At 30.2% G+C, this 13,120-nt stretch overlaps 2 protein-coding genes across 3 annotated transcripts in view; one reads left to right on the top strand and one right to left on the bottom strand.

Moving 5' to 3' along the window:
- The window catches only part of LOC122636971 (matrix metalloproteinase-2-like), a 210,791-nt gene that overhangs the window by 1,721 nt on the left and 195,950 nt on the right, over nucleotides 1-13,120 (top strand). Inside the window, exons 1-2 of one of the 2 annotated variants that reach the window (XM_043828704.1) lie at nucleotides 7,085-7,339; nucleotides 7,443-7,635. The exons of the other annotated variant lie outside the window; for it this stretch is intronic. Coding sequence (XP_043684639.1) covers nucleotides 7,269-7,339; nucleotides 7,443-7,635 — 264 coding nt within the window. The 5' untranslated portion in view covers nucleotides 7,085-7,268. Of the gene's footprint in view, nucleotides 1-7,084; nucleotides 7,340-7,442; nucleotides 7,636-13,120 lie in introns of those variants that run through there. 2 annotated transcript variants of the gene reach the window in all.
- Nucleotides 7,837-13,120, bottom strand: part of LOC122636974 (beta-glucuronidase) — an 8,362-nt gene continuing 3,078 nt past the window's right edge. The window contains exons 2-11 of the mRNA XM_043828731.1: nucleotides 10,924-11,111; nucleotides 10,739-10,837; nucleotides 10,484-10,660; nucleotides 10,188-10,420; nucleotides 9,736-10,018; nucleotides 9,345-9,619; nucleotides 9,004-9,265; nucleotides 8,744-8,932; nucleotides 8,517-8,655; nucleotides 7,837-8,426 (exon numbers count right to left, since the gene is read on the bottom strand). Of these exons, the coding sequence (XP_043684666.1) occupies nucleotides 8,245-8,426; nucleotides 8,517-8,655; nucleotides 8,744-8,932; nucleotides 9,004-9,265; nucleotides 9,345-9,619; nucleotides 9,736-10,018; nucleotides 10,188-10,420; nucleotides 10,484-10,660; nucleotides 10,739-10,837; nucleotides 10,924-11,091 (2,007 nt within the window). The 5' untranslated portion in view covers nucleotides 11,092-11,111 and the 3' untranslated portion in view covers nucleotides 7,837-8,244. The remainder of the gene's footprint in view (nucleotides 8,427-8,516; nucleotides 8,656-8,743; nucleotides 8,933-9,003; nucleotides 9,266-9,344; nucleotides 9,620-9,735; nucleotides 10,019-10,187; nucleotides 10,421-10,483; nucleotides 10,661-10,738; nucleotides 10,838-10,923; nucleotides 11,112-13,120) is intronic.

Here is a 13,120-nt window from a genome sequence, read left to right as displayed (position 1 = left end):
CTCTCTCTCTCTCTATCTATCTCTCTTTTTCTCTCTATTTCTTCTCGTTACAAAATTTTTGTCTTCGTCCACTGGTAAATCTTTTTCATTTGCTTTTTCTTTTCTTCTTTCCTCTTTCCTTTTTTTTTTGTTTTCTTTCTGGAATTTGTTCTTTTTTTCGTCGCTTGCACACCTCGTTCACAACAAAGTTTTTATTAATTGTTATTAAATCTCAAATTGGAATATATCACTACTCTTTCTCTTTTCGTCGTAAAACTCGAACGAAATAACATTTACCGCATTCTCTATTATCGTAAAGTTAAATTCATGTATTACGTAAATCATTGTGCACGCTCTTATGAACATCTTCGGCCAATTAACGTTCGGGATTTTTATCGCACCGTCACGGTTCAAGAAGAACTTGGCGACATCCTATCCGAAAAAGTATGTCTCTCTCTTTCTCTCTCTCTCTCTCTCTCTCTCTTTTCTCTCTCTCTCTTTCTCTCTCTCTCTTTCTTTTTGTGTCTCTATCTCTCTCTGTCTTTCTATACTTTCTGTTCCCTATACAATTTATATTTGGTTTATAATCGAATTCGTGGGTTGGTAAGAGGCAAAAGAGCGTTAAAAATATCTTTTTCAAAAAGACCAAGTAAATACGTTACTGTGTTGAGTTTAGAATTTTTCTTCACGGTGCGATGCTTGCTCGAATCACTTATTTTATTCATTCGTGATTGGTTGTTAACGATGTTATATACATAGTCCGACGAACTAGACGTTAAAAGTGTTATAATTTAATAGAAATTGGATTTTAATTTAATTTTTTATTTGCAGCTATGATTGTATGCATTATTAAACATCAATCATACTACTACTACTACTACTACTACTACTACTACTACTACACACACACACACGTGTCTATGAATGTATGAACGTGTAAGAAATTTTTAACGCTCGTCAAAATTTTAATGCAACTTATATTTCTTTTTTTCTTCTTTACGAAGGAAACGTGGCTTTATAATATTTGTTGTAATTTTTGCAAACAAAATAGTGAAATGAAATGAAATAGAATAAAATAAAAATGAAAAGAAAGAAAGAAAGCAAAAAATCTCAATTAAATAGAAAGAAAAAAATGGCGGCAGCCACCCTCGCTCGCCCTAGCGACGATTTTTCTAAAGAGGCGGTCGGTTCGAATTTCCGCGTTCCATAAGGCACACTCGTCGAGTTGCACTCGATACGTTCCTACACTATTACGATAGTAGATGCTCGTCTCAAATCCGTGTCTCGCATTCCGAGCGCGACTGCGTTCCGATGTGGTCGTAGTTGTAGCCGATAAAGGCGACGTCGTATGTCCTCTTTCCTCCTATCTTTTTCTTTTTTTTTTCCATATATTCTTCTTTACCGACGGAGTACGATGACGAAGATTAAAAAAAAACAAAAGAAAGAAGAAGAAGAAGGAGAAGGATAAAATGAAAGAACAGAGAAAAAAGATCTTTTTTCGTCAATCATTTTTGCGTACTTATTTTTTTGAATGATTTTTTGTAATCACTTTTTGTAATCACTTTTTATAATTATTTTATGTAATCAATAGGATTTAGTTAACGGGCGATCGAAATAATCGCGACTTAATTGGAAAATGAAGTGTGAAGTATTGTGTCGTGACGTCATCTCGAGTAAGAGGAACGAATAAGTGGGGGGAAAAAAAAAGAGAGAAAAGAAAGAAAGAGTAGTAGGAACAGGAAGACGAGCAGAATATCGGAACGCAGCCCCCCATCTGACTCGAGCGATGTATTTCCGTCGATGAACTCGTGGCCCACGAGAGTCATTCTAGACGGACTTTGTCCTGTCGTATCCTTGTTGCTTATAAGAGATGAGAGGAGGTCCTTGAGTATTTCTATATTATTTTTTTCATTTTTTTTTTTTTTGACGAATAACGTATTTTGATAATTTTAAATGGCTGATAATAAAATTGATATCGATGTTATACGTAATATAATAATTTTATCGAATATAATATACACAGTATATCTGCAGAATTCTCATTATATTTTTGATCGTGTTCGTATGTTGGATGTGTGAGTTTAATTCAGTATTGCTTAAAATTAACATATCGTATATTACTCGAATTTATTTTTAGTATTAATTAGTAATATGTACATATATGTACACACACGTATACACATGTGTGTGTGTGTGTGTGTGTGTGTGTATTATTTTATCTCTGTGTATGAAACAAACGAAGTAAAAGTATTATGATTCTAATACGATAAACTTCACGTATGTAATTTATCGTTCATAAGAACAAAACCGAATACGGAAATCGGATTAAACCGAGTCAATGCTTATTGATACAGGTGTCTACGTGATTACTGAATTACCGTATATAATGATGAATTTTGATCGTTCGATTAAGCATCAAAATTCTTGCGGGTTATATGTAAATCCTTTGTTTGTTATCTAATAACTATTGCAATGAGAAAAAATAATAAATTTGCTGTTATCTTACGTGTGGGATGCGACCTTCCTTATCGACGTACGATGTGTAATAAAGAATAAGATATTAAAACACAATAGATTTAACAAAATGTTCCACTGTCCACGATAAAAATTTTCTTTTCTTTTTTTTTTTTTCTTTTCTTTCTTTCTTCTTTTTCTCCATATTTTTTTTTCCACACATTTCGATAACACCAAGAAGAACAAATAAAAGTCACGAACACACTTCGATCATATCAATCTTTTGCACTGTTTTACTATCTCGCGAGTATAATTAATAATGATGATACTAATGATAATAATAACAATATTAATAAAATAATAATACCAACAACAACAACAACAACAACAATAACAATAATAATAATAATACAAACATTAAAAATATAATATCGTTAAATCATTTGAATATTCAATTGATTCGATTTGAAATATGGTGGCAAACCGGAACCGGCAAGTGGGTCACTGTCATTCGTCGGTGTTCTTTCTAGTCGGTAGGATGATTTCATTGCCGTTTGCGAACGCGGCGTTAGATTCGCCCTCTATATTCGTTTCGCGGTCATCACGCGGTATCTATATATATATATATATATATCTACATATATACATACATATATCTATATATATATATATATATATATCTTAACGGTGTGTTAAGTTATATTCGTACACATTAAACTGATATGTATGATATATATGTATATACATATATCTATGTATATATATATATATATGTAGATATATATATCACGTTATAAAGAGCCAACACTCCGAGTACCACGTTATACGGCGGACTGAAAGAAACTGACCAACCGGGAGTCGACAAAGCGGAGATTCCTGGCTCCTTCTCTGACTCCTTCCTCCTCTTCGGAGAGCCTTATGACTGTACAAGCGTACCTACTTGCCTGCTTATTTGCCTGACTGCTTGACTACTTGCTTGCTTGCTTGGTTGCTTGCTTGCTCGGTTGCTTGCTTGCTTGCTTGCTTGCTCGGTTGCTTGCTTGCTTGCTTACTTGTTTGCCTACCTTGCCCTGCTAACGTCATCGTACATGATCATCGCCATGGTTCGTCATCTGACCAACTACATTTACTGACGTCATCATCATCCATGGGATGCTGTCATCGTACGTACGGTTTTTCTACATCCTGTTTCATTTCTCTTTAACTTCGATGAGTCTCATTTAGTTACATAGATTTATCGACACAGTTATCGACGTTTCCTACGAGAGAAAAATCTTTATCCGAACAATATCGAGAAATAGAAAAAGAAAGATAATGAAAACTTTTTCTTACGAGATTAGAATCTTTAGGAAGGAGATACTTTCTTTACGTCAAAATTGAGAATACACGAGACACGCGAATAACGACGGTGAAACTCGCACGTAATTTATACGTTGTATCGATTTTCTGTTCTTTTTTCTTTTTTTTTTTTTTTTTTTTTTAACGTATGTACTAATAAAATATAAATAAATAAATAGAAAAAGAAGAAAAAAAAAAAAGAAAAGAAATCATGTATTTTAATGTGAGATAACAACGGCGATGAATAATTAATCGTATTATTCTTTTTTTATCAGTTAAGTATATTCGTCTCCGCCATTATTGTGCTGATTATAATTGGATAGATCACCGATAGAATAGGATTTCCTGTAACATTCATTACGTCTATTCTTTTCGGTTATTCGTGAAATTAAATATTTCCTTTTGTTTCATTATTCATTCTTTTATTTTTTATCTATCTATCTATCTATCTATCTATCTATCTATCTATCTATCTATCTATCTATCTATCTTTTCTCTCTCTCTCTCTCTCTTTCTCTCTCTCTCTCTCTCTCTCTCTCTCTCTCTCTCTCTCTCTTTCTCTATTTTTCTCTTCTTCCGATCGAAGCATTTCCGGTATGGCGGTGACAAGCGAAAGGGGGGTTAGGTTGACGTCCCGCGACCTCCTCAAGGTGAACCCGTAAACTCGGTCATCAGCGGCGTAAACGTTGATAATCGTATCTTATTAATGATTACATTTAAATATATTTGATTTTTTTTTAGATTATTATCTATGATTATTAATTAATTTATATATATATATATATATATATATATAAAATTATATTTATACATATTATGAAAATACGTTATATATATCTATGTATATAAATTTATCAAAATGTAATTTATATTTTGTATATAATATAAATATAAATTCAATATTGTATAAAATAGATTATATAAATTATTATATATATATGTATGTATATATAATTATAATTTTGTAATTATTTAATCATTTTTCTCATGTTTTATAATATTTAATCATGAATTGTATAAAAATGCATAGAGATTTAAAATATAATTATAAATAAATCGAATAAATTTCTTATATATTTCATATATATGTTACATAAATGTTTATAATATACGTGTGTGTGTGTGTGTATGTGTACGCGAGTATAGAAACGTAGATTTATTAATATATATTAAAATTAATATGGTATATTTGCCGATGATTAAATGATCTGTTATATATATATATATATATATATATATATATATATATATATATATACATACATACATACATATAATTTTTTTTCGTTCGAAAATACTTGTTGCAACATTTACCTTCGTATTATTTAAAAATTATTTTCCTCTAATGACCAGTATAGAAAAATTAATTATATACATACAATATTCATATATTTATTCTTAACAAACAATTCTTCATTTCTGCAATTTAAAAACATTTTTAAATAAACGTATGGAACGTCTGATAAAACGTATATATTTTAATATCTTAAACGAACGACTTACAATTATAATCCTACTCTCATAATCATCGATTCGTTGTATCTATTATTTCATATAATAATACGAATGTCTACGCCAATGAATATAACATTTGCTTGAGAAACGTAGTGAATGAAAAGAGCGAGGTAGGCGCTCGTAAGATTTCGAATGAAGTGAAGTTGTGTGTAACTCAAGGGTATATATTCTTGTTACCGGCCGGCTTAGATCCCACATGAAAACTTCACACCGTCAGACTACGTCATCGTTCTCTTAGCAAAGGTTATTCGTTTTGACGTTGGTACCACTGGTTCTGGTAGTTGTCGGCGAACCTGGCCCAGAAAATAAGCCGGAACTGTTCGAGGAATCAATGACCTTGGCACGAGCGATTCCGTCAGGACATGGCCGATCGAAAGAAGAAAATTTTTTTTTTTCTTTCTCTCTTTTTCTCTTTCCCTCTTTTTCCTCTCTGTCTCTCTTTCTCTTTTTCTCGATGTATTCACGAAGAAAACATATAATTTAATTCATCGAAAAATTTCTGCATTGAATGAGAAACCAAACGTCCATCTTCTTTTTTTTCTTTTCTTTCTTTTTCTTTTTTTTTTTAAATTTTTTTCTTTTCTTTTTCTTCTTCTATACTTCGAAATCGATTATCATCATGTATATACATATGCGCGTATTTGTCTCTCTGTATATCTTCAAGGTCACGAAGCCGACGTACTTTTATCTACGATTAATTTAATCTACCGTGATCCAAGTGCTTGAAGAAAAAAAAAGTAAGAATGGAAAAAGGTCTCATTTGCAAATCAGACGACGAACGTAAATGAGTTTTGGAGAGAAGAAGAAAGAAAAAAAAATAAAAAAAAAAAAAAGATTATATTTTTATTGATTTGTACGAAGTAATCACGTGATTGGTAATGAGGGACATTCAAAATTGGCGCCATTGAAATTTATCGTCAAAAAATTAAAATTTCCATTGGCATTGGATGATTCATGTATATATATATATATATATATATATATATATATATATATATGAATATGTATATAAATGTATATATACAAATGCGTAGAACGTTTTTATATTTATATCATAGAATGTTTTAAGGTTATATATATTATGTTATAATAATTGTTAGTTATATATGAGTAGTGAATTAGTTTTCTTTGATAAATTTAATATTGAGCAAATAAGTGATTCCTCGAAATCGAAGATTCTTTCGTGTACTCCTTTTTCTTCCTCTTTTAGTCTTTTTTCTCTCTCTCTCTCTCTCTCTCTCTCTCTCTGTCTCTCTCTTTCTTTCTTTTGTACACATACGTACATATACATACATCGTTAATACCTTCTATCACTTTAACCCAAAAGAGGTTCGTAAGATCTTTAGATATTTGGTATGCATGATGTATTTTCGCCGAACGAAATGCGACCTATTTTCTTTTGAGAATGCAAAATATAACTATTCGTATTGTTAAAGTTAGATTGAATTGTAAGAATTTTTGTTTGTATTTAATTTTAGCGTTTTCAATATTCTTATGAAGTTTGTATTTATTATCGTAAAAAAAAGTTTTGCATTAATCGCCTTAATGGTAAAATATAAATCGCTATTACTTTTATTTAGCATTTATAATATTATTGTATTTTTAATTTCATTTATTTGGATTATATATAGTCAATATTTAAATTATTTTCGAATTTATGAGATACAAATCCATATATATGTGTATATGCATATATATATATATATATACATACAGACGTGCGCGCGCATACAGTAAGATGAAAGAATAAAGAAGAGAGAGAAGAACGAAGAGTAAGAAAGAGAGTAAGAGAAGGAATGAGAGTAAGAGAGGGAGAGAGAAAGAGAGAGGGGGAGATTGTAATTGTAGTCGGTAGATGGCAGTATGAGAGTTCCTATGAAATCGCGTGGATGTGTGCTTGTAATGATTTTTATTTAAAAATTTTCTAGTTAATTATTTTAATAACACAGTATTTAATAGATAGTTTAATAGACAAGAAAAGGATGAAGAAAATTTGTATTGTGTGTGATAAGGATGGAGCTGCCTACAAGTGTCCTACGTGCAGAAATTTATAGTAAGTACTTTTTGAGGTTACTTTCGTGTTTCGGTGTCTAATAAAATTCGTCGATTTCTTTATTAAATTTATATGTAATATTGAAAATGTTTTATCTGTTTAGCTGTTCTGTCGTTTGTTGCAAAGAACACAAAAAAATTGGCTGCGTCGTACCAAAACCACAATCGATTGATACCGATGTAAACATTGATGAAAATGAAAAATATGATTTTCCAACAGAGGACACGGTACCGTTGGAAAAATTAAAGAAATTGCGTGAGAGTAACGAGGTTAAAGACTGTTTAAAAAATCCACACGTACGTACTATTATAAAAGCGATTTTGAAAGATCCGAATCCAACGAAAGCTATAGCTTTAGCTATGACAGAACCTATATTCGTAGAACTTGCAGATGCGTGTCTAAAAGTTACAGAAATAGAAGAGAATAAATGATGCAAATAATTTAATGTCATGCGCATATACGAGCATTTGGAAAATGAAAATGTTTTTGTACACGTATTACAGTTATTAGGAAATTTTAATACTGTTATTTGTTTTTTATAAAAACATAAGAAACATAGCAGCGGTTTAGCAAAGTGATTGTTAGATAATAATTATTTGACGATTAAGTAATTAGGTAGAGAAAGTGGTGACATTAATGAAAGCTATAATCCTTAAAAATGTACGTAGTTGGTCCGTTATAAAATAAACAGGTATTAACAAGTACTTTTTATCGGAATATGTCTTGCATCGAAATAAATAATTCAATTTCACATTGTAATATATATATATATATATCTGTGCAGACATATCCGAAAGAATTGAGAGATAAAAATATACTAAATGATGTAAATGTTAAGCGAGTAAACTTTTCAAAAAAAAGAAAAAAAAAAAAAAAGAAAGAAAGAAAGAAAGGTAAAATTACATTCACAGTTCGGTATGTAGAGAGTAGTAATTAGAAACGTAACTCTCGAGATTTTGCGGTAATTGCGTTCCATCTATTTCCATTTCTAACGCATAATATCTCTTTCTGACGTGATGAGCTACCATTTTTGGTTGTCTGTCTCTTGTAAAAATACCTTTTTTATTTCCACCTACTCTGTAATAAGCTAAAAACATAGAAATATTTTTATATTCATACAAACAATTTGTAATAACATTTTCAATGATTTATGAAGTATAAAAGAATTAAATCTTACTTTGAGCTGTTCGAAAGTCTGCAAAGTTCCAAATAAATTCACCAATGAAGAAACCTTCGTTTCTTAAACGATCGAATGCTTCAAAATGTTTAGAAAACATTTCGGTTTGATATTCTTCGCTCCATACATAGCTAGGTAACTAGAATATTTCGTTTTGTCATGAATATATATATATATTTTTTCTGTTTAATTATACTTTTTAATATTTCTTCTTTAACATTTCTTACCTCGTGTTGACCGGACAAAGTGTCTGCGCCATATTCGGACATAAGCACAGGTTTATCGTATTTTCTGTGCCAAGCTTCGGCCTCGGTAAATACACGATCGATAATCATATCCAATCTACCAGAATTTGCGTACCACGAATTGTAACGATTAAAACTAATAACGTCCAAATACTGACCAACTTTGTCTTCCTAAATAAATATAAATCATTGAATTATTTAATCAATACGATTATGAATTTTAAAGCTAATAGAATTAATACCTGAACGCTTCTTGCAAGAGCTATGGTAACCGGTCTAGTAGGATCAAGAGCTTTAGTATGATCAGCAATTTGTTTGAAATATTCGTCGGCATCTTGTAATTGTGTTCTTGGTTCATTAGCGAGAGACCACATGATAACAGACGGATGATTTTTATCCCTTCGTACAAGTTCCGACAAAGATGTTTTATGACGTAAAAGTAAAAGAGGTGTGAAGTTTTCTGTGTCGACCGAAGGACACTCGTCGATGATCATGAAACCGAGTCTTAAAAAAAGAAAAAAAATGTATTTTGTTACCCCAATTATTAATTTAGAAAAAAAAAAAAAGTCAAATCTTTAGATACCTATCAGCCATATCAAGAACTTCGTCGCTGTAAGGATAATGACTAGTCCTATAAGAATTAGCACCAACCCATTGTAAAAGTTCATAGTCCCTGATCATAGTGACAAGATCGAAACCACGACCTCTTATAATTGCATCTTCGTGTCTACCGAAACCTCTCATATAAACGGGTTTATTGTTCACTAATAAACTCGTATTTGTCCATGACACGGTTCTAATTCCAATAGGTAGTCTATAAACGTCTGTATTGGTATCATTTTGTGTTGACAATCTGACCTAAAAATTAAAAAAAAAAGAGAGAGAGAGAGAGAGAGAGAGAAAAATCCAATGAATTCAATTAATTTAATTTCCATATATTAATACTTTAAATATAGATTCCTTTCTATATATACCTCGAGAGTATAAAGATAACCAGGCGAAGAATTCATGCCTCGGGGCCACCAAAGTTTTGCTTTAGGTACTTTAAGAATACCAGATAAGTGTATATTGTCTGGTTCCTTTATTACCAAGTTTTCTTCTGCATCATGCAAGGTCACAATACAGATTGGTATTTCACCTTGGTTTAAACCTGCCGCTTGTATTGTATATTTTATTATACCCATGTCAACTACCACTCCGGTTCTTATAGTTATATCCTCGATATATACTCGTGGTGTGGTGTACAACAATACTGATCTACGTATGAAAATATGAATCGTAAAAAGTTTTATTGTATAATCCTTATCACGAATATTAACTTCTTTTACAATTATAATAACGTCGATGTTAGTTAATAAATCAAATATTACAATGATATTGCGATATACATAGGATATTTAAAATAGTTAGTACTATGCAACTATACCTGTGAATACCAGCATAATTGAAAAAATCAAAGGAATAACTTTGAAAGTGTTTCGTTCCGTTATCGGTGACAATGTCATATATCTTTCCTTGAGGTATACTTGTTTGAAGCAAGGTATTGTCAACTGCAACGGTTATACGATTTTTTAAACCGAAGAACAAGTATTTCGTTATCTCTGCCTCGAACGGAAGATTTCCAATCTCGTGTTCTATCACCAATTCATTGTTGATCCACTATAACGATAATTATTCTTAGATATTTCTAAGTTGACGTTTCTTAGTTGAAATAAGACTTACCACTTGTGCGAGATAATTGACAGAACCAAATCTTAGAAAAACTCTTTGATTTTGCCAAGACCAGGGTATATAAAAAGTACGTTCGTACCAGACAGCACCAATGTGATCCCTCAGTTCTTTAGACGTTGTTATATCGTTGTAAGAAGATGGTACTGGCATTTTAATCAATTCACCAGCCTAGAGAAACGTCAAACATTTAGAAACATTTATTTTAAATCAATTGAAATTAACTCGATCAATGATTAATAATAATACCTTTGACAGTGAATCAATGTACCAGAATTCTCTGTAGCCTTTCAATACGTCGTCAGAAGGTGAGGCAATAAAATCCCATAAACCATCGAGTGATTTCACCTGTATCGTTAATAATAACTGGTATGTATCATAACGTCTCGTTTTGATTAGAAAATTAATAATAATTAAATCGAAATTTCATTTACCTCGCGTGATTCGCTCTCTCGAGGATAGAGTTGACCAGGTAATGGTGTCGGTTGAATTTCCTCCTTTGGTAATGCTGCGGATTCGCTTGGTACCTCAGGTAATTCAAATTCTACCTCAAATTCCCCTGATTTAACGCTACCGATTAGGAGTACGAACAGCAATAACATTTTGTTAGGTATTGGTGTTCCTGAAATTATTGTTTTTGTATTAGTTTTTGTTGCATACGTTTTGTTTATCGTTGATTTTTATAGTTTCTTTTTTTTTTTTTTTTACCTTTATGAATCTAAATATACCAAATGAGATGATCTCTTTCGAACTCTCTAGTGATGACTGAAGTAAATAATTTTTATAATTGTAGGAACAAAGAAAAAGAAAGAAACAAAAAACGTGCACGTATTGTATACTGAGATATCATAATCTTTCACATAATGTTTAAAAGGAAAAACTCATGAATTAGAGATAAAAAAAAGGACGTCGTAGTTTGTATATTTTAGTCGTGACTCGTACTATCTTATTCAAAGTTGATAAGATAGGCGAATTCTTTTTTCCTTTTTCTTTTTTCTTTTTTCTTTTCTCCCATGAAGGTTAACGTTATATCGAAATATAATAAAATATAATAAAATGTAATTAAATTAAACACGAACGAATTAATAATATCGTTTTTTTTTTTATTTTTTTTTATTTTTTTGAGAAAAAGGTTATCTTTAAAGATGTATACGTTGTTTGTAGATAATCCTCTTTTTATCTCTTTATCTCTCTCTTTCTTATTAGTATTCAGAGGTATTCACGAATACTGTTCACTATCACCTGACCAAGACCGGTCTTCTTCCGTTCTTTTCTTTTTCTTTGTAGCCAAGAATGTACATTTCAGTATACTTCAAGCCATTTCAGTATACTTCACATTTCTCTTTCTCTCTCTCTCTTTCTCTTTTAATTTCATAGATCTTGCAAATTTTTAATATTAATATATAATTATAAAAAGAAAGGAAGACATTAACAGATTGATCCGATCATCTAATTTTAAGATTTACTCTATAAATATAACTTGAATAAATCTTATTTATTTATTTTTTTACTATGGTAAATGAATAAATAAAAGAGAAATGTTCCAATAAGAAATCTTGATTAAAATTACTATCACATTATGATCGAAGTGTAGGGGATCGAGTGAAACGTAGAATTTTCAATATGGCGTCGTATAATAATGAATTATATAATAAGAAAAGAAATGAAATGTCTGATTCTTTTTCTTTTTTTTTTTTTTTTTTAAGAGTGAGAAAGTATTACAAGAAAAAGAATCTTTGTCAACAAGTGATTTGCGTTGAAGTGTGCTAAGTGGTATAACTCATTTTCGATATACGGCATCGTATAAAAATAAATTACATAATAGGAAAAGAAATGTCGAAATATATTACAAGAAGAGTATTAATTTTTATTATGATTGAGATATTAAATGAATAAGAAAAAAGGAAAAAGAGTCGTCGATTTTTGTAGGGGTGGTATTACGGTAAGAGTCTTAATTAATATCATAAACACCATAGTTATCACAACTGCGTACACTTGTTTGTAATTGTAATGAGATTTCAAAATGGAAGATGCAATAATGTGTTCGTTGAACGTACGATTAGATATTTTCATTTATTATTATTTATTTATATATATAAAAAATTTGTTTAAAACAATTAATTCCTTGCTCGTTCGTACAAAAAAGAAAATTGAAAATTTACTAATAATAATTCAATATTCCTATTCAAAGATTTATTTTTATTTATTTATTTATTTATTTTTTTTTTTTTAAACCGAATCGATAAAAAACTAAATCGAGTCTTGTTAATATCGAAAATTACAATAATTACAACACCGTAATATATATATATATATATATATATATATTTTTTTCCTTAATAAAATTCATTACATACAAATTGATCATACATTAATTTCGAATAAAATTAATTGTAAGAATTCAAAGATAAATAAAAAAAAAAACATCGAAAAGGAAAGATCGAATAGAAATGAAATGAGAATTTATTTACGAACAAATTTACAGTAATTCCGACGTCATAGTTCCTTTTTTTTTTTTTTTTTTAAATAATTTCCGATCATAAGAATTCAAAAAGAGCGAGGAAAGATTTTATGAACATTATATGAAATTTTATTGATAAACGAAGAAAGATTTTCTACGATTGTACGAAC

This window comes from Vespula pensylvanica, chromosome 24, assembly GCF_014466175.1.
Source record: "Vespula pensylvanica isolate Volc-1 chromosome 24, ASM1446617v1, whole genome shotgun sequence".
Lineage (NCBI taxonomy): Eukaryota > Metazoa > Arthropoda > Insecta > Hymenoptera > Vespidae > Vespula > Vespula pensylvanica.
Note: the sequence above shows the minus strand (reverse complement) of the source record. Positions and strands in the feature narration are given on the sequence as shown.